We start from the raw sequence: 21,035 nt of genomic DNA, 5'->3' as shown, positions 1-21,035 counted from the left end.
CCCTGCTCGCTGCAGCCAGGCTGTGTGCAGCAGCTGCGTGGGCACCTCCGGCTCCTCTGAGTCCCAGCTCAGCTGCACCTTGGCTAGCACGAAGGTCATGCAGGTGAACGGGAGAGAAAAACTGCTTCCTAGTCTCCTCCGCTCTTTCGGGGATCTCAATCTCGCCCCTCAAATTTGAGTTACGCTTACTACCTGACCTCATGATTAGCTAGAGCTGCCAGTGTAACACCCAACTTAGCTTTTAATACATGTCCCTGAAGCTGGCTCCAAGGGGCACTCATTGGTCAAACTGGGGGTAATCTGAGCACCAAATCAATAAACGAATGGAGTCCAACCTAATGAATAAAACAGGAAGCGCTGAATCTACTGATGGTGGCTGGATGGATGGGCAGACAGGAAGGACGACGGATGGGCAGGTGGATGGGTGGGGAAGAAGAAAGTACCAAGTGACAGGTGTGACAGGAATAGCGGGAAGCCACCATCCTACAAGTGGCCCCTGGAGGCTGGGTCTTCAGAGCCGGTGTGAGGCAGAGGGTCTTACTGTGCAGTCCCGCGGCACCAGCCCATCGGTCGGGAGAACCCAGAAACTGGATGTGGGGAGACCAACACTCCGTGGCCAGGCGACCACAGGGTGCTAACAAGGGCCACACGGACGCCACGTGGCTCCAGTTGGGTACTCTGAGATGGACAGAGCAAGCCTTAGGGAAGATTCTGGCCACAGCCAGGAACTCCAGGAAAAACCCAAATGCAGGACCTTCAAAGAAAAACAAGGCCAGTGTTGCAAACACATCAATGCTGAGAGAGAGGTGGAGGGACCCATCAGGTTAAATATAGCGAGACACGTAAGAACACAGCACCGTGTGTGATCCTGGCCGGAAGTGGGCAGGCATTGCTCAGCAGAGCTGATCCACAGGCGTGTGTGTGTGTGTGTGTGTGTGTGTGTGTGTGTGTGTGTGTGTGTGTGTGTGTGTGTGTATGTGTGTGTGTATGTCCCCCCACAGAGCTGAGGGCACCAGGCCAAGGCTGAGCTTCTCGCAGCTACTGCGCAGCACGGAGATGCAGGGGAGCCGAACTACACAGGGAAAGTATCCTGAAATGCTAACATGCAAACAGACACCACGCGTCAGGTGTCAGAAAATAAATAATGTGTGTGGGGGAGGGGTGTGTGTGCAGGAAGTTAAAGCAGAGGGGCTCTGGGGGAGGGGTGAGCCCTGCTCCCCTGCCCTCACACCTCTTCGGTAGGTGTGAAATGACTTCAACACTTTCTTTTTTTAATGTACTTCTGAGGTCTTTGCAACAACCAGAACTGATTCTCAGGCTTGCTGTGGGCCATTCCAGGTGCCTGCTGCCAGACGCTGCCCTCCCAGCACCCCTGGAGGATGCCCCAGCCTCTGCCACATTTCACCACCTTAAGGGCATAAACATGGGCATCGGGCACAAGGTTAGCAAATAAGCTCCTGAGTCTGCAGGCCCCATGAGGGCTTCGTGGCAGCCCCTGGGGCAAGAAGCTCAAGGTGTAACCACCCCCGCCCCCATGCTGAGCCTGTGTGCAGCTGACCGAGGCCTGGTCTCCTCACAGCAAGCCCAGGCTGGAGCTAGGGCATCCCCAGATGCCAAATCACAGCAAACAGGGGGGCAGGAGCTGTGACACTTTCCTTAGGCGAGTGGTGCAAACACGGAAGCTTCTAGAAACAGTACGGAAGGTGGCCAAAGGAGTTGGAAGGCCCTGGGAAGAGAGGAAGAACCAGGCCGACCCTCCTGTGAGGGCGGAACCACGTGCTGGGGAGGGCCCAGTCTCTTCTGCAACATGGATGCCCCAGACAGACAGGGGCCAGCAGCTCGAAGCACCCCTGAAAGTAGGGGGGTAACAGGCATGCATGCAGAGGGGTCTCAAGACCGTTAAGACTCATAACCACGCCCCAATTTCTGGGCTTGGCACAAATTTGACACAAAACCAACAGGTTCTTCCTACTCTCTTTTAGTCCTAATTCATCTGATTTACGTTTTCTGTTCTCCTAAACAAACAGTTCAACAAGTTGCCAAAGGAAAACTTTCATTAAAACAAAAAATCAAGTTTCATAAGCAGTTTTGAAATGCTCAGGTCAGGCAATCTATGGAAACAACAGGATGAATACTCGCTGAGGTCTGAGATGGTGAGCAGGTGGGGGCACAGGGAGGGAGCAGGGTACTGCCCCAGGCCAGGGTTGGAGTGCTCTAACATCACACTTAGCGATGGTTACACAACCTTGGGGGTGCACCAACAGCACTGAGTTGTCCGCCCCAAGCGGCCAAGTTGGCAGCGCTTACACTGTGTCTCAGTTGGGGCTGTTTTGCCAAGCCGGGTGCTGGGCAGTGCGCCAGGGGACTTTCCATGTCCGTGCCATGCTCTATGGCCCCTCTGAAACACCACCATCTCCTCACAGCCTGGCTGCCCCCTTCGATGGCGAAGACTCAGGGCCAAGAGAACCCTCCTGCCCCCCAAAACTCTGAGCCCCAAAGAGACACTCAATCCACTCACCTCACCCCGAGAACAGCCGAGCAAGCTTGTAGCACCGTGCCCACAGCCCGCGGAGGGCCTGGGGACAGAGACGCTGTGGACAGCTCAGGCCCGAGGCAGGCCGAGAAGCTGACCTCAAGACCAGACACAGAGCCCTGCCATGTCAAGTGCTCCTAAGAGCCTGGCAGGGTGCCCTGGGCCATTCAGCCCCTGGCTGCCACCCTGAGCGTGGTCACACAAGAGTCCTTGGTAAGAAGAGCCAAAGGTGACCGTGACCCCAAACACATCCACGTTCCCTCAGCACAGGGAAGACGGGGTTTGCATGGGGCAGTCTCGGGTGCCAGGGAGCCCATGACAGCCCATCTCAGCAATGACTACAAGCCTCAGGAGCAACCCCTGCCCCCGGCCCTGCCAGGCTCCTCCCCGAAGACAGAAGCTGAATAGCCCTACATTGGGCACAGCCCCGTGATCTGAGAAATTCCAGGACATTTCCACTGTGCAAGCCTCATGTGGCTCCTCCCAGGCCCCCACGAAACCCCAGCCTTGCCTCGGCCGCACTGGGCTTTCGGAGGGCCACAGTTCTATGACACTGCCAAGCCACTGAACTCACGGTCATCCTCGATTCCCTTCACTCAGGCTCACTTCTTCAAACCCCGGACACTGCACACGGGCAGGAGCAGGCACACACGCACCCTGGCCGGCTGCGGGACAAAAGCTGGGGGGGGGGGTGCTTTCTACACACACACACACACACACACACACTCTACTCGGGCAGCTTGGCTCAGCACAAGGAAGCTCCTAAAGATGAGACGGGAAACTGCACGGCAAGCAACTTGTGCCGCACTGCTGGGGACAAAGGTTGGTGACGAACCTTGGGGACCTACCTGAAGGCCTGGTTGCTCCCAGAACAGTGGGACGGAACCTCTGATCTGGACAAAAGACGACACGCCATCATCCATGTAGATCGTCTGTGGCACGGGGACACAAAAGAGAACGCGTCTTCAATGAAACTGAACGTCCCAGCCTGGGTAACGGGATCCGACGCCTGTGACCCGACACCAGCCAGGACCAAGGGCAGACGCTGGCTTCAGCGCCCTCCACTCTGTAGCCATCCTGGCTGGCACGGCTCCCCACCCACTGACCGGGCAGCATAGCACGCTAGCTACTGAGGACGCCCCAGGAAGGGACTGGAGCCTCCCCCAGAGATCCGCAGTCCTGGGGCACCATCTTCACCACCTCCCTGAGGAGCCTGGCACTCCTCACCTGCCCTTGGAAAGAAACCAGCATGCTCTGGGACTGGCCAAGGAGTGTCCTGGTGGTGCTCTATTTTTACCTTGTCCAGCAGCTGGGCAGCAGACAGCTACTAGAAGAGGACTGAATGAAATGCAGTCAACAAGCCATGGCCAGAAGGCCTCACTGACATGAGGCAGTCCTGCACTTGACAAAGTCGAGACTCAGCCACGTACACTTGGACCTGGCCGCACACCTCTATGTCAGGCAGGTGCACACACACACATGCCGGTGTCCCAGGGCACAGTCCGTGAAACATATCAACGGCCCACTTTAAAACTCCAGCTCTGCCCCTCCCCGTGCTCAGAGTGCACCTGCAGGCAGCTGACATCGTCAGCGCTTAAACAAGAGAGCTTTTGGAGACTTTGAGTTTCTTCTTTAAGGAAGAAGAGCTGGGCGCCTGTAGAGGAAAGCCACTGAAGTTATCAGATGCCAGGCCTTTATCTGCGCAACACTACCCTGGCCTGGCAGGGCTCGTGTGGGTGTTGCTGCAAGGCCTTTCCACCTCCTACAGGTCTGCTCTCTTACGGGGTAGCTTTCCACACAGGCTAGATTGCAGTCAGATCACACATGCATTAGTAATTCTGCAGTGGAGGACCCACCAGTCAGCACCTCGCTCTCCTGGACCCCAGCAAGGGCACGAGCTGGGTAGCTCTGTGGTTGAATGGAAATTCCATCCTTTCAGCTCCAGAGGGAAAAGGGCCCCAGCTAAGAGCCTGCTGCAGCCAAACACTGACCGCCACCCGGGGTGCTTCCCTCCACCCCATACCCCAGCCCCCCCCCCCCCCGTCGTCCTGTTAGCACAACCAGAACGAGCAGAATGGAGCAGCAGCCACGGTGGCGGCAGCTGCTTGGATTCCGCACAAGCCAAGGCTTTTATGTAAAGCGACTCTCGACCCGGCCAGAGCCTGCCCTTCCTCCTGTGCTCTGACTGCCACGTGCCCCAGCACCACTGCCAGCATCCAGCAGGCCTGTAGCCAAGGCTTGGCTGGCACCAGCGGCTGACCACACAGCCCTCCTGTGGGGGTAGGACAGGATGCTCCAAAGTACCACCCCTTCCTGCCCACCGGAGCTTCTCATCTGTGCCCCACCCAGGGGCCAGGACAGCCTGTTTTGTTCTCAGGTGAGGTTTCCCCAATTCTCGAGAGAATTGCGTCTTGAGGACACCCCCTTCCCAGAAGACGCCTAATGGAGACAGAGTAAGGTCAGTAAGACCGCGAGTGCACTTTGCAAACCCAACTCGGTCCCTCTGGACCGCCCTAGTGACACACCTCACCAGCAAGTTTCATTTTCCCTTGATCGAAAGGAGCTGATGTCACCTGGTGTGTGGGAAGAGGAGCGAGCAGGATCCCATCCCCTTCTCTCTGTGCAGGGATCCTGCTGGCCCTGAGTGTGGCTGAGCCCAGCAGGCAGGAAGCAGGGGGCAGGAGAGCAAGGGAGGGCCGAAACATCAGCAGGAGCCTGCAGGGAGCAGGGGCCCTGGTGCGGGGGCCAGGCCGGAGGGGCCGCCCTGAGGGGCTCCGTCCAGCCAATGCTGCTGTGGAGAGGAAGGACGCCTGCTGGGTGGCTCTCCTTCCCACTGCACTGTCTACACAGCCCTGTGCCGTCCACACGGCAAGCAGTCCGAGTCTGCGTCCCAGGGAGCCCCACACCCAAATCTCCCACAGCCACTGGTGGCCTTATGCTCCACCTGCCAAACACATTGGCCTGGTAACTGATTCTTGTGATAGATAGGGGGAGAATCTGGAGTTTTGTTTTTCAGGCAGTTGAGTCATAGCACAGCGTGCCCCGCCTGGTCTGACTCAGGGTAGAACTGAAGACCATGGCTTCCCCTCCACTCCCAAGGTGCCTGAGACGCCACACACATCTGCACACACACACACACATCCACAGCCTTACACAATCACACAGTGCACACACCAACACACAGGACACATGTGCACACGTACAGCTGCGTCGGAGACCAGTAAGTGTTTCTCCAAGGCAGAAGGGGAGGGTGGCACAAGCTCCACCCTTCCCTGGCTCCAACATGAACTCCCAAGAAGTCAGATTGTCTGCCAAGAGTCCCTGCCTGCCAAGGGAGCCATCTGTCCCATATGAAATCCTCTAACTGGACCAAGGACATTGGCACACACAACTGGGCAGCTTCCTAAGGGCTGGCCATCTGAAGAGCCCCCTTCCCTAGCGGGGCCTGGGCAGTGGGGGACCGCACAGCCTACCCCAGCACACCCCACCTGCCCCAGTGGGATCAGCACCAATAGCCCTGCAGTTGCTGCCATCCCAGTGGCCAGGCATCGAGACCCAGAGACTGTCACATCCTGCGGGCGGCCTGGAGGGTACACCCCCTTGCTGCCAGGACATCCCTCCCCCTGGTGCCCTCTGTGCCACCTGGGACTCAAAGCCTCAGGGAGCCATGTGCAATGCCACCACAGGAGGTGCCTCCGGACACGTGTGAGGCCACTTGGCCCCAGGTACCATCACGGGCACACGGCCATGTGCCCCGTGCAGGCAGCCTTCTCCCAGCTCAAGCACACACCACAGGCTCCCACTGCCTCCAGTTCCTGACACAGCATCACCAGCAGGTGGCCAGGCAGCAGAGGGACACAGCAAACACAGATTCTCCTGAAAGAGTCAGTCTTCAAACACACACACACCCCAGGAGCTGACACTGTGGCATAGCATGCAAGGCCCGTCGCCTTCAATGCCAGCATCACCAGTGGGTGCTAGTTTGAGTCCCAGCTGCCCCGCTTCTGATCCTGCTCCCTGCTGGTGCGCCTGGGAGGATGGCAGACGGCTCTTCGCCCTCATGAGAACACCAGGCCTGGCCATTTGTGGAGTGAACCAGCAGATGGAGGATCTCTGTCTCTGCCTTTCAAGTTAAATAAGTAAATCTTAAGAGAAAGAGAACTAGGATGAGTCAGCGTACCTCTATGTGCATTGAATTCAAACCTCCTGGGGTGCAGAAACAGGAGGCCCCCCGCCACTGGGAGCAACAGGACACCTTGTCTGGGGACAGTCACCTCCTGCTTCTGACGCAGGGACATGGCACCTGTGTTGGAAACCACTGCAGTGAGCTACGTGTAAGGCTCACGCTGCCAGGCCCAGGCCCTGGTCCCACGTGTCCCCTGGTGGTGTCCCTTGCTGCTCCCCCCCAGACTGGTCAGGGGTGGCCTGAAACGTTACATGCCCAGGGGCAGCGTCCTGGGGGCAAGCCACCCCCTTGGGCCTTAAGTGACACCCCACTGCTGCCTGGCCCTCTCGGGAGACTTCAGCTGCTGAGGCTCCAGGGAGCGAGGGCCATGGCGGAGCACTGTCAAGCCCAGAGCTGGGTAAAACCAGAAATGGGATGACCATCAAGGTTGGCGGGAGCCAAGAGAGCCCTGCCTTCACCTGGGGCTGGAACGTGGTGCATCCTGCAGGGACCCACGTGGAAACAGAGGCCCTGTTTGAGACCCTAGAGAGGTGACCCAGATTCTGGCCTTGGGCCCTTCATACACGCCATCAGTGGGTTGCTGAGTTTACACTAGAAGGTGGGCCAGTTGGGCCAGCGCCTGTCCCCTAGTCCTCCTGTCCCTCACCACATGATGTCCACATCGCCCTGGGTCTCAGCCAGCATGAAAGCCTTCCCTCAGATGCAGGTCATCGGCGTCAGGCAGGACTGGGCAACCCTCTGCTCCTCTGTAACACAGCCAGGCCGGGCAGTGTGGTATCAGCAACAGGAAGCAGATGCACTCAGCAAGGTCCCCACCTCTGAGCCCTAACACAGGAGTCTCACTCGTGTCACCAAAGCTAAGCCCCAGCCCGGCCTGTGGGGCTGCTGGCAAAGCAGCAGAGACAGCGGGGAGTGTTCATGTTGTGACCGCATGTGGAAACAGGCCACAGGGAACAGGGTGTTAGGAAAAAGAATATGCAAGCACACACACATGCGTCCATGCGCGCACTCTCTCACACAAGAAGGAGGGGCCGTGTGAAGGGACTGTGTGGCACTGCCTGGCAGCTGGATTTTGAACTCCCAGTCCCACCAGGATTGAGAGAATAAATGTCTGTTGCTTTAAGGCAGCTGATCTGTATCCCTTCAGCCCCAGGCTTGGCTGTTTTCAAGCTCAGTGTTAAAACACTGGATAGGGCTCTCAGATAGGGCTATCAGAGAGGAGGGTAGGTGACCCCCAGTGATTTTCCTGGTGAGACCCCAACCCTTACATACCGGTGGAAATCCAAAGCCCACCAACATCAGGCACCAGACAAGAGAGGGTCTGCCTGACGGTGGGATGCAGAATGAGGCTAAAGCTATGGCTCAAAGAATCTCCAGGAGACTGCCCACGACCCCTCAGTTCTGGTTATACCACCAAGTTCACGGTCTCTGGCATGTGACTGCTGCAAATGCACTTGGCACCTTGGACCCCTGTTCCCATCTCAGTACCCAAGCCGTGGCAGGAGGTACACAGTAAAAAACTACGTGAAGCCAAGAATGTGAAGGCCGGTAACCGGGGCACAAATTGGGACACAAGTTGGGCGATGAACTGCCAGTGCCTGGCAGAACTGAGACAAACAGCCCTCCCGCTCTCATTTTCCACCAGGTGTTTATTGAACAGCCTCATCCACACAGCAGGGAGCAGGTGCTGAGCAGCCTCTGGCAAGCAAGTGCACCTGCGTCTCAGCCAGGGCTCCCATCCCAGTGCCCTCACTGGGAACGCCTGGACCCAGAGGAGCCCCTTCGTCCTCGGCTCAGCCAGGGCTCCCATCCCAGCACCCTCACTGGGAGCGCCTCGTCCCAGAGGAGCCTCCTCCTGATTGAGCCCATGCCTTCAGGGAGCTCCTGCCCAGCAGGCAGGAGCTTACATGGGCTGAGTCACACTGGGCAAAGCCCCCACAGGGAACACCTGTTACAGCAGCACAGCCCACAAGAAGCCATGGTCGCCACCCATACACAGGGGTCTGAAGCTTGCCACCTCAGAAAGACCTTCCCTTTCTCAGAGCCCTCCACGCCTGCATCTTACTGAGTGCAGTGTCCTAGAGGGCACACGTTAGAGAAAAACAAACAGACCTTTGTAAAGCAGCGTCTCTGGAATGAGAGCAGAATTTAGAAAAATGAGTTGTGCAAATGAAGCAGCTGGTTGTGTGTGGGGGCTCCCAGCTTCCACACCTCCCGGGGCCCACGTGACACACAGCTCATCACTTCCTAGGCAGTGCTTCAGCTGATCTAACATTGCAAAACACTGGCTCCTTCTCTGGCATTGGTCTATATACTTCAGTCCTAAAAAGATGCTCAAAACCCCTGCCTGTTTATCCGTCAGCTGCCCACAGAAGTGCCACCCAGTCACAGCCAAGCTTGTTGATCCATTTCAGCCAAGAACACCTCCAGGTGTTGGGGGGAATGATGTGATCCCAGCACGAGATGTGAGCCCCAAATGGCATCAAGAAGGCAGAGAGCAGCCCCCACACAGGAGGGGGCTGTGACCTGGAACCACGAGGCCGTTTTTGGCCCAGATAGAAATCCCATCTGCAAGAGCTGTACCAGCTGGGAGCCACTCGATACCCACGGATGGGCCTGGATACCCACCTGCTCTGTCTCCACGAAGTTGGACACGTGGCCATCGTCATTCACGCCGCGGGTGTGGAAGCGGGCACTGGCACACTCACAGCCGATGCGGGAGATGAGGCAGGCCTTGGCCTGCTTGTGCGAGGCATACACGGTGCGGACGGTCACCACCCCACAGATGACCTTCAGCAGCCAGTCGCAGCAGCTCACCTGGTGCTGCCGGAGGGGCACATGCAGCAGCTGGTTCCTGCAAAATACAGCGCCCCAGTCACCTGCTGGCCCCCGTGGGGATGGCATCCTAAGCAAGCTCAGATGAGGCACCTGGGACAAGGCAGGTGCAGGCTGAGGGCCAGTGGACCACACTTGCTGGGATATTTATGTGTGTCACAGAAACTCCACACACCAGGGCCACTGTGTCGTGGACAGGAGCGGGGCAAGGAGGCTGCCCCCAAAGCTGCCAGCAGGTCATCGGTGGGGGCAGAGGGGAGCAGAGCTGCAGCGGGGCCTGGTCCCACACCTTTCTGGGATTGCCAAGAAGGCTCCCATCTCTACCAGGCCTCCACATCACAAAATCCCAAACCCATCAGCGGAAAGTACAGTAAGGTTTTCTGAACAAATAATAACCCTGGTAAATGATACATGGCAGATTATACAACTAATCAGGATACATACTTATTAACCATGATGCAATTCATCTGAATTATATCTGAGGGGCATTCAAAAAGTTCAGAGGGGCCAGCACGGTGGCACAGGTTAACCTACAACCTGCAACACCTTCCATGCAGTTCCTACCTAGTGTGCCTGGGAAAACGTGCACTTGCACCCAACTGGGAGACTGAGATGGACGTGCCACCTGCAGCCTGGCCCGGCCCCGGCCATTGCCGCAATTGCGGGGGGTGAAGGAGTAGATGAAAGAGCTTTCTCCAGCTCTCTCTCTCTCTCCCTGTACCTCTTTGCCTTTCAATTAAAAAAAAATGCTTTTAAAGTTCACAGAAATATGTATTATGATAAAACTATACACAGATTTTAACTTTTTTCACAACCAATTTTTTCTCCCATTTCCCATGCAAAGTTCAGCATGCCTTCCTACATATGCCTTGAAATGAATATGGAATAGCATTACAAAATGATCCAAAATGAACTTACAAGGATGAATGGAAATGCAGTGGAGGGGCGGGCTGCCTGCGACACCAGTGGCCCCTGCCGGAGCGCTCAGATCTGAGTCCTGGCTCTGCTTCCAGTTCTGGAGGCCCGGCAGTGTACACGCCAGGGGACACAGACGAGGACCCCAATGCTCAGTCCCTGTGACCCCTGCGGGCCACCCAGATTGGGTTCCCAGCCCTCGGTGTTGTAGGTATTGTAGGAGTAGAACAGCAGATGGAAGCTCTAGCTTCCAAATAAAATGAAAACAATTTGGGTTAAAACAGCTCTAGTTTTTAAGAAATAAAATAAGCTAATAATAATAATAAAACTTAGGGGCTAGCCCTGTGGCTTAGCAAGTTAATTCTCAGCCTACAGTGCTGGCATCCTATAAGGACACCGGTTCGTGTCCCAGCTGTTCTACTTCCCATCTAGCTCCCTTCTAGCTCCCTGCTAATAACACAGGAAAGCACCAGTGGGTGGCCCAAGTACTTGAGCCCTCCACCTACATGGGAGACCCAGAAGGCGCTCCAGACTCCTAGCTTTCAGCCCAGCCCAGCTCTGGACATGATGGCCATTTGGGGTGTGAACTAACAGATAGAAGATTCTCTCTCTTTCTCTCTGTCTCTCCTTCTCTCTGTAATTCCACGTTTGCAGTAAGAATAAAAAATCTGAAAGGAAAGAAAAAAAAAGTGCCTGCATTTCCTCCCGCTGCCTGGGGGACTGGTCAGCACCCTGCAGTCCGGGGCTACCATGGGGGACCCGGCCAGTGTCTATCGGGGACACTGAGCAGCAGGCAGCCAGCACCTTGAGGCAGACGCCCTCACCACACCCCGGGCCGACCTGGTATGCCAGGTCGTAGGAGAAGCCCCGTCGTAGTGGCGAAGCAAGGTGCCTGCCCAAGAGCGTGGAGGTGATGCGTTTGTCCTCAGGGAAGCCCTACTTCCACACCTTCCTGCACCAGGGCACCTGGCTCTAGGAGCCTCTTACAGTGATTGAGGCAAATCCAGCTCTCAGCGCCCTACTTATTAAAAAAAAGGCACCTGGTCCCACGTCCTTCTGCCTTCCTCAAAGATGCCATGTTTTTCATTGCTGGGGATCTGTGCCAGGAGCCTAGGCTGACAGGGTGGCTTCCACAGGCTCCCAGCTCCCTCTGGCTGCTTACCCCAGCTGTGACCATGACAGCCTTATCCCGCAGGGAGCCCCAGTGCTGCTCCTCCTCAGAGCCGCTCACTAAACCCCAGAGGACTGATCCCCTTAACAGCACGCATGGCAACGGGCAGCTACATGGCCAGTGGGGCAACCCCAACACCTGAAGGACCTCTTAGGGTTTCCCAGTAGCAACATCACCTCTGAGGGCACTCGCTTCTGTTTCCCCAGAGGTGCCGGTTTCAGCCTCCCGACCTGGAGCTCAGCTGCCCTGGGAGGAGGGGCCCTGCGTGGTGCCAGGAGCTGCAGCAGTCCTTGGAGCACGCAATGGGCCATGATGGCGAGGCTCAGCTGTGGTCTGTAGACTGGCAGCGGCACCTCCTAGGATCAGAAACTGGAATGCCTCCCAGGAGCGGCCCAGAACTGCTTAATCAGAACTGGCATCTGAGCAGGGCACTTGGAGCCCCACATCTGAGCACCTGTGCCCTCCAGCCTCAGCAATCCGAAAGAACCAAGGAAGGGGGCAGGGGCTGCAGGAGGCAGGAAGGTCACCTTCTCCAGCAAGAGTCGGGAACTGGTGAGTGGGACCTAGGCTCCCGGAAACAATCTGTACCCCACGATGGATTCCACAACCCACCCTGTGTGGGCAAGGGCAGGCAGACACTAAGGAGATAAGAACTAGCCTTGCCCATCCTGTGCCAGGGCTGGTGAGGCTGGTAAATGTGGCATGTGGGGCTAGCCTCGTGGCCCAGCATGTTAAACTACTGCCTGAGACACATGCATTTCACATCCACGCATCTGAGATGTGATCCCTCCTCTGTCCCGACCCAGCTTCCTGCGGATGCACAGCAGGGGAGGGGGCGGGGACGGCTCAAGGACTTGGGTCCCTGCCACCCAAGTGGGGGACCAGGATGGGGCTCCTGGTTCCTGACTCCAACCTGGCCCAGCACTGCCACTGCAGCCATCTGGGGAGAGAACCAACAGATGGAAGACACCTCCCTCTCACTCTTTCGGCTTTTTATCTGGGTGTGGATGTGGGTGAGCAGCATGACGGACAAGCAAGCCTGGGCACCACCGTACCCAGAAAGGCCACGAGTTACATGACGTTGATTGGCCAGCCGCATCCTTCCCTGGGGCCACCTTCTCTGGACTTAGGGACTTGCCTGAGCACCTTACACTGCCACCCTGGACAAGCTGACTCAATTTCCCCACAGGTGCGGCTGGTTTAGCTGTGCTGGGTTCAAATCCTCCCACTCAAGGTCGGGTGGCGTCTGGCTGTTGGGTACGCCCCTCCAGGGCTGCTGCTTCAGCCTCACCATCTGGGACACAGGGTCAGGGACCCTACACGTGGGTGGTCATGAGAATTACAAGTCAAACCCCAGGGAGTCCAGAAGGCTCAGCTGGGACCCCTGGGGGCTGAACAGCCAGAGGCGCTGTGAAGGCAGGCATGGAGCCGGCAGCAGGCACATGCGTGGGGGTTCTTGGGGTCGGCCACACAGCCCATGCTCCAGTGGGCAGGGCTCTTTTTCTCCCAAATCCAGACAGGGTCACCTGGAACACACTGCCTGGGCATGTGGGGATGTGGATTCTGGGGTGATGTGGAGGAAGCTGGGATGGCATCAAGCGTGGGCCCCAGCCTGGGGTGGGCATGGGGGCTGGTGACCAGGGAACCAGGGCTCTCACCAGAAGAAGGAGTCGCCGCTCTCAGCATGGTCCTCGCCTTGCTTCTGGGCACGCAGCGTCAGATCAAAGCGAGACCCCTCGTTGGGCCAGGAGAAGTAGAAGATCCCCGAGCCAAGGATCTTGCGCAGGGCGCTCAGCCGCTCCTCCTCCTTGGCCTCCTCCTGGAGCGGGAAGAAGTCGATGGTGGTGATTCTGTAGATCTCCGCGTCTGGGACCCTGCCCACGGATGTGCAGCCAGTCACCAGCACCAGGAAGCTCAGGCACGCGCCACCTGCGGGGGAAGCCACGGGACAGCTGCAGCGGCCCATCTGCCCAGGGCAGCTTGAGCATGGTAGGAGAGGGCCTGGGGGCAGTGCCTGTGACAGATGGGTCTTCAGCCCCTCCCCAGAGTGGGGATGGCACCCAAGGAAGCCTGTGCACCCCAGGCCCCCCCGGCTGCCATCTGGACCCAGGACACTAGCAGGGGACAGTCCTCCCAGCTGTCCCATGCTTCTTTCAATTGGGACCTCCTCTGCTTAAATCCTTCCCTGGTTCCCACCTGCCCACTCACAGAGCTGAAAAGGAAACTCCCATGGCCAGACCTCCCACCTGGAAACTTACACCCCCACACCTCCAAACCTGCCCAGGTGGGGACAGACTCTCAGGCCAGCTTTTCAGACTGCCACAGAGCATGATGCCCCAACGGACCTGATTCCCAAGTACTCCATTGGGACAGCCCTGCCTCCCCTTCCTCCTGGGGGCAGCCCGGCAACACCTCCTCTGGGAAGCCTTCCTTGTCTTGTGAGAAGCCCTTCTCAGTGCCTTCAGCATCCTGGTCCGCACCTGTCACACACAAGCTGGTGACCTCTTAGGGCGGGGCACTGTCTTATGGTGGTCTCCCCCACTACATATGGCCAGTACTGGGAAGAACACTCCACCAGTGCCTGACAATGTGATCCAGGCCACCGCTGATGTCACTGTCAGGTGCCTGCCCAGGGACCCTGGTATACTGCCCAAGCACATACTTCCTGCTCTATCCTATATAAACAGGATGCTGAGGATGGAGGCCAGGAACTAACCTGGGCAGGTATATGGCCTTGGGGAGCCCCAGTCAGGTCCTGTCCCAAGCCATGAAGCCTTCCGGGATCCACTAACAGCAAGATTTGCCAGAGCGGCTGGTGTTGTGACATAAGGGAATAAGCTGCTGCCTGCAATGCTGGCATCCCTTTCAGAGCCCCAGCTCGAGTCTTGGCAGCCCCATATCCAATCCAGTTTCCTGTCCCTGCGCCTGGGAAGGTGGCTGCCCCTGCCACCTGCATGGGAGCTCAGATGACATCTCAGGCTCCTGGTTCCAACCTGGTCCAGCTCTGGCACTAAAACATTTGGGTAGTGAACCAGTGGACGGGAGCCCTCTCTCCGGGGCAGAGACAGGAAAGGCAGGGTTGAGTTGGCAGGGATTCCCAGTGCTGCACCCTCCCTGGCTCTGTGTGATGGCGGCAGGTCTCTGGCACAGTCCTGCTGCCCTGGAGACAGCTGCCTTTCTGGGGCAGCAGGAGGGAAGGGCTGGGGGCAGGCTGCGGGGGAGCCTGGGTGCTCATCCAGCTAGCGGTGAAGGGGACCCTAGGACAAGGAACTCTGGAGGGGTGCAGGTGGCAAAGCAGGCACCCCCACAACAACCAGCGCCTGGACTTCCTGCTCTGTGTGTGCTGGCTTCACGTTTCCCATGGTCCCAGATGAGGCCCACCTTCCTGGGTGGGGTTCAGGAACCTGACCGAGGTGACCGAGCTGGGGAGCTGGGACCCACACCCACTTTCTGGTTCCACCAGTGGAGCAGCTTCTCAAGCCAAGTCTAGCTTCAGAGCCGGGACTCCTGCCCCTTCCCTGTGCGTAACTGGTCTCCCTGATAGAAGACAGCAGCCTGCTCCTACGGGGCTGCTGGGGCCACTGCACCCCCAGAGTGACTGTCCCCACGGGACCTGGATCCCCAAGCACATGCCTGCCTGTACTTCCCAGAAGTGAGACCAGCAGGTGTTGGGGTTGACCTCGTCCCACGCTCTGCTTGGTCAAGGTCAGGTTGTTCAGGACACTCTACAGAGTGTGGTCTGCCAGTCCCTCTGTCAAGTTCATGGTTTAAGTCTGCATCAGTCATTGGAGCTGCTTCATCGGAGCTGCCTGGGAAGGAGGGTTTCTTACAGCTACAGCTGAAAGCGGGGGACCCCACCGACAGTGGCTGGTAAGGCCAGAGGATGGCACAGAACCAGTGCTATGGATAGCCAGGGACACACAGGGGACCCACTCCTCCTTTAACAGCCATGCAGGGCTCCATGCATCCCCACCTAATGCGATCTTCTCCTGGAGGCCCCGCCTTCCAACGCTGAGACTGGATCAGGCCTCCATCCTTTACACACATTGAACATGCCCTAACTCTGGGGAAGCATCAGCAGGTGGCCGCTTCAGGAGGTGGTCAGGTCACAGCACTGTGTCCCCAGGATGTGACTGCTGCTCTCACAACTGCTGGGATCCCAACGTTGGCAGGGAGCCTCCAGAGCGTGAGAAACAGAGGTCTGAATTGGAGGCCCCCCAGGCTAGGTGGCACCTTGTTACACTGCCCAAGGCAGGCAGCATCCCATGGCTTCAGGCTTGGCGTGGTTAAGGGGCTGCTGTACATCTACTCTCAGCTTGCGAGGGAGGCACAGAACTTTTCCCCACTGCCCGCAGTCTCCCCGGCAGCTTGGAGTGGCTGCTCCCTCTTTAACAGGTGGAACCATTAAGTCCATTTCCACTCCCTGCCCCCACCGCACATCCCAGAGCTTGTCCCGAGGTGACGCAGGTCCAGGCCCGGCACAGGTCTCTCCCCCCATGGCTCTCAGGGTTCAGATGAGCTGTGTGAAGCCACCACTGTCGTAGGAGACAATCGGTCTGACCAGCACACGAAGCACCTGACAAGTGTTCCCCACAGAGCGGGAACAGCAGCTCAACAGGCATGTCCATGGGAGGGACACAAGCCCGAGGACCAACGGGGGAGAGGGGCGCAGGCAGCGAGCCCTGCTGCCTTCCAGCTTTGCTGCTCTAACCACCGCACACACCTTGTTCACACCAATGGGACTAGAAGGCTCTGTCATAGCAACATTCCTGAGTTCTCCAAATGCTGAGTTAGAACTAAACAAACGAACACTGAACTTCAGAACTACAGTTAGCACTGCAGGCTGACATCCACTAGGGGCCACGTCACCCTACCTGCACGTGAACCCAGTGCATAGACAGTGCACCGTCCATCACAGCACGTCCCTGTGTGACCTCCTGCTGGGAGGCCCAGGGTGGGAGCCTGGGCGGAGTGAGGTCCACCTTCCCTTCACACTGTGGAACAAAGGCCACTGTAAGAGGGACAGTGACAGTGAGGAGCCGGCCCCTCCATCTCAGAGGCTTGAATTTGGGGAAGCGGAGGATGTTAAGAAGCAGTTGCCCCAGAACTCCCATGTCTATGTGGCTGCAGACGGAAGTTTCCCAGAGCCCCAGGACCCCTGTGCTGGACGCGCCTCTCCCCCTCCTCCATATGCACACAGCTTCCTAACAGGTGTCCTTGGGGGACTAAAACAAGGCTGTGGGATGTACCGCCCCTGGCGTGCAAGACTTGGTATGTGGGAGGTAAAGGCTGAGCATCCGTAGCGGGAGGCTCTCTGGTGCCGTCAACCCTCGGGGTGAGGCGCTGAGCCCAGCATGATGCTGTTTAGCCCCTGCAGGGCCTGTGGGGTCTCTGGACATCTGGGGTGAGGGAAGTACCCCAGGGGCCTCCACAACCCTTCCAAGGCCCCAGTGTTCTGATTCCTGGGCTTGGGCCAGAGTAAGACCACATGGGTCAGAGGGTGCAGCAGGGCCGAGGTGAACGGCCAGGAGGCAAGCAGTGAGGACAGGCTGCAGGGATAGATGGTGGTCATGCTGACAACTTGGAGACTGCACCTGATGTCACTGCCGTACACACTTGGCCATGGCTAATGTGACATGCTATACCTTGCACAGGTTTTGTTGCGAGGAACAAAACAGGTCCAGCATCAGCTTAGAAAGTCCCTCCCGCAGCAGAGCTGATAACTGGGACCAACAGTGCCACAGGCAAAAAAAAAAAAAAGCCTGTCTTCAGCTAAGCTTCCTCCTGTGGTGCTGGCACCCCATATGGGTGCCCGCTGCTCCACTTTCCATCCAGCTCCCTGCTGAGGGCAAACACAGCAGAGGATGGCCCAAGTATGTGGGCCCCCGTGCCCAGAAGAAGCTCTTGGCTTTGGCTCAACCCAGTTCTGGCTGTTGAAGATCTTTAGGGAGTGAAGCAGCGGATGAAGATCTCTCTCTCTGTTTTCCCTTTTCTCCCTGTAACTCTGCCTTTCAAATAAAAAGAAATAAATCTCACGTATATAAGTAAATAAAGAAAGAAATGCAGAAAGTAATTTTCGAAGCCAGAACTAGGATCTGGGAAGTCGGTGTGATGAAGAGCCACAGGGCTGCTGGGAACAGCTGCAGGGCAGCACAGGTCCAGGGGTTCATTCCAGCGGACGGCTGCAGGCTGTCCCTGGAGGCTATGGGTCAGGGAAGCCCTAGGGGCTCCCGCAAAGCCCCCTGCTCCAGCTCCCTCACCCAAGCTAATCACCAGGGTGCCAGCCCCTCCTGCTGGCACCTCAGGCACCAGTCCTTTCCTGACAAGGGGCAATTTGTGTTCAGAGAGGGTCGCCAAAGAGCAGCTTGAGGCCTCTTTGCACAGCAACCTTCAGTCTGTGAAGGTCAGAAAAAGGATCCCACAACACCACCCCCACGGACTCAGCAGCTCCCCCGGGGAGGGGCAAGCACAAGCTGGGTCCCAGGTGGGGGATACAGGGAGGGAGAAGATGAGGACAGCTCTGGGGAGCTCACACTGAAGGTCCCCTCCTCCCATCCTGCAAGAGAACCCAGAGCCCCAGGCAGGCAGCCCTGTGATCAGCCATGCTAACGTCCCAAAGTTAGGCTCAGCCTCCTGCAGGGACCCCCCCCCCCCGCGCACACGGAGCAGGGGGTCTCAGAGGACATCAGAGATGGGGAGCTGCAGGGGATGGCACATGGTGCCCTGGCCAGGAAAGCGAGGAGGGTTTCATTCAGGGCATTTGTAGAAGGCGGTTACTCCAGTCTGCATCCACTCCACCATGGGTACACCTGTTGACACCCTCCACCCTAGGTGCACGTGCTGACACCCGGCCTGACCCCTGGGCTACAGACCCCCACACTTGCAGCCTGCTCTGACCACAGCCCTTGGGGGCTGCCCAGGAAAGCACCTGCCTCCAGATAAGGGAAGAATGGCCAGGCTCTTTCTGTTGTCCTTGGCAGCCCTTGTACTTACGCACACAGAAATGCGGAGGTGGGGGACAGAATGCAGCCCCCGAGCCTCAGGGCACAAATTTAGTCCCAGGTTATTCCAGCTACATAATTGAGTGGGATGTGAGTCCCTGTTTGATGCCTACTCTGCAAGGCAGCAGTCCCTGCCGTTCGTGTGGGAGACAGACTGAAATCCAGATGCCGGACTTTGGCCTGCCCCAGCCTGCTTTGTTGCAAGCATTCAGGGAGTGAGCCAAAAGGTTTCTATCTTTGTCTCTACCTTTCAAATAAATTAAAAAAAAAAAAATTAAATAGTAGGAGCTGGCATAGTGGCATATTAGGCTAAGCCTCTGCCTATGGTGCCAGCAGCCCTTAGAAGTGCCAGTTCGAGTCCTGGCTGCTCTACTTCCCATCCAGCTCCCTGCCTGTGGCCTGGAAAAGGAGAAGATGACCCAAAGCCTTGGGACCCTGTACTCATGTCAGGTACCTGGAGGAAACTCCTGGCTCCTGGCTTCGAATGAGCCCAGCTCTGGCCATTGCCACCAGCTGGGGAGTGAACCAGCAGATGGAAACATCTCTCCTCCTCTCTCTATAAACTCTGCCTTTCCAATTTTAAAGGCAAAATTAATCACATGTATGGCGCAAAAAGAAAAGACACTGCCAATGCTAACTATGAGATGCCAAGGGTTTCTGATCCACAGCAAGAAGCAAGGGATCTTACAGACGGGGAATTCAGAACCTGCGCCCTCAAAGCTTCCTTCTCTGCTTCTACGAACACAGTGAGAGCAGCATGCACTCCGCAGGTCACTGGGAGGGCTAGGGCAACAAATGAACACAGCTGGGCAGGAGCAGGTGACTGGTGCTGCGGCCGAGCTGATGTTGGGGTGCCTGGGTTACTGTCCAGCTCTGCTTCAGATCCCAGCATGCCTGCTGGCACACAGCCCCAGGGGGCAGCAGGCGATGACAAGCAGTTGAGACTGAGACCATCCAGGCCTGCTGACGTCTTGGTGCGGCACCAGCACTGCCCACCCATTTCCTGATTAAGGGACCACCAGTGTGGAACATCTTACCTTTAAGTCCCCGCCCAACAAGGAGGGGTCAGGGAATGCTTCAAACCCTAAGACCCCTCCTCAGACCTTCAATGTCTGTCCCTGTCTCCTTGGAGAGGCACCCCGACTTTCTCTCCCGAGGTGCTTCCCCTGCCCTGCTCACCTGGTCGCTTCACAAATAAACTTTTCTGTCTGCAACAGATCCCCGGCTTTTTATTTCTATACTAAGCTGAGGAAAGAACCCACTGGGCTTCTTTGCTAACAGAGACCCCTACAGATCCCTGGATGAGGTTCTATATGACAGGCATAGCAGGTGTTTAGGGAGAGAAACAGCTGGTGGCTATGTTACGAGGTGCAGCCAGTGAAATGTGGCTGTGTCCCCCACCCTCTGTCCTGAAGGTGGGGCCTAACGGCAATGGAATGATAATTCCATTCTCAGGCACTCCCCCACGTCCTAATTTAGCCAGGATACTGGATGCAGATGAGTCCAATTAGTCTAGGTGTTTTTAGCTACAAGCCCAGTTCCTGTTCCTGCCCATCCCAAGGAGCACTAATCAACTCCTTAGCCCACAACACTTGGGTATTCGCTCCTGCCCACCTGTGACTCACCTGTCAACTGAGAGGGGACAGTATTGCATTGTTGTGTAACCACTCCCCTCACAAGCCCCTTTAAATGGCCCATGAGGTGGGGGCTCTCTCTCTTTCTGGTAAGCTGCTTCCGTTACTCTGGCACCTCGACTCTTGGCTGACCCAAGACAGGTAATCCCCTGAGCATGGTCCCTGTTTGCTGCTTAGATGGGACAATGGATATAATAATGTTGTTTCTGGTTTGTGTGCTGTCAGGAGTTCCAGGAGAGGTGAGGCCTAGCAGTGATGGAATGTGGGCAGAGAAGCCAGGGAAAGGTGAATGTCTACAGCTTTGGAAGTGTGTCCAGGTTCTTTGTAAGTGTGTTCAGGTTATTCGTTGCATGTTCTTAGGATAACTTGTATTGTTGGGGAAGCTGGGACAAAGGTTTTCAGCTTAATGGATAAACTTAAGGATAATGACCATTTGTTCCTTTGGGGATTATGATTCATTGGATTATGACTGGTTGGATTGCCGTATGGACTGGTGGTTTGCTATTGTGCTCTGTTATCACCAATCTTAGTTGATAAAGACTCCTTAGTAAACCTTAGATGTCTGGGGTGATCTCGCTCGCACCCTGCAACAGCTCCTGTCTCCACCCCACAACGCAGAACCCAAAGCCGTCAGCCGTGCCCAGGCAGGGGAAGCTGCGGTCAGTCCAGCAGCGTGCGGAGATGCTTCTGTCGGGTCAAAGTCCCGCAGAAAACCACGTCACGGTGCAGGGAGTAGACGGACAGCTAGGGTCTTTGCTGC

The 21,035-nt window shown here is 57.0% G+C and overlaps 1 protein-coding gene across 2 annotated transcripts in view; it reads right to left on the bottom strand.

Moving 5' to 3' along the window:
• The window catches only part of SYNJ2 (synaptojanin 2), an 80,786-nt gene that overhangs the window by 33,391 nt on the left and 26,360 nt on the right, over nt 1–21,035 (bottom strand). For both annotated transcript variants that reach the window (XM_040965402.1, XM_040965403.1), the window contains exons 3-5: nt 13,299–13,569; nt 9,348–9,573; nt 3,382–3,465 (exon numbers count right to left, since the gene is read on the bottom strand). In XM_040965402.1, coding sequence (XP_040821336.1) covers nt 3,382–3,465; nt 9,348–9,573; nt 13,299–13,569 — 581 coding nt within the window. The remainder of the gene's footprint in view (nt 1–3,381; nt 3,466–9,347; nt 9,574–13,298; nt 13,570–21,035) is intronic.

This window comes from Ochotona curzoniae, unplaced genomic scaffold, assembly GCF_017591425.1.
Source record: "Ochotona curzoniae isolate NIBS_2020 unplaced genomic scaffold, NIBS_Ocur_1.0 scaffold_3890, whole genome shotgun sequence".
Lineage (NCBI taxonomy): Eukaryota > Metazoa > Chordata > Mammalia > Lagomorpha > Ochotonidae > Ochotona > Ochotona curzoniae.
This window is presented reverse-complemented; position numbering and strand designations above follow the sequence as displayed.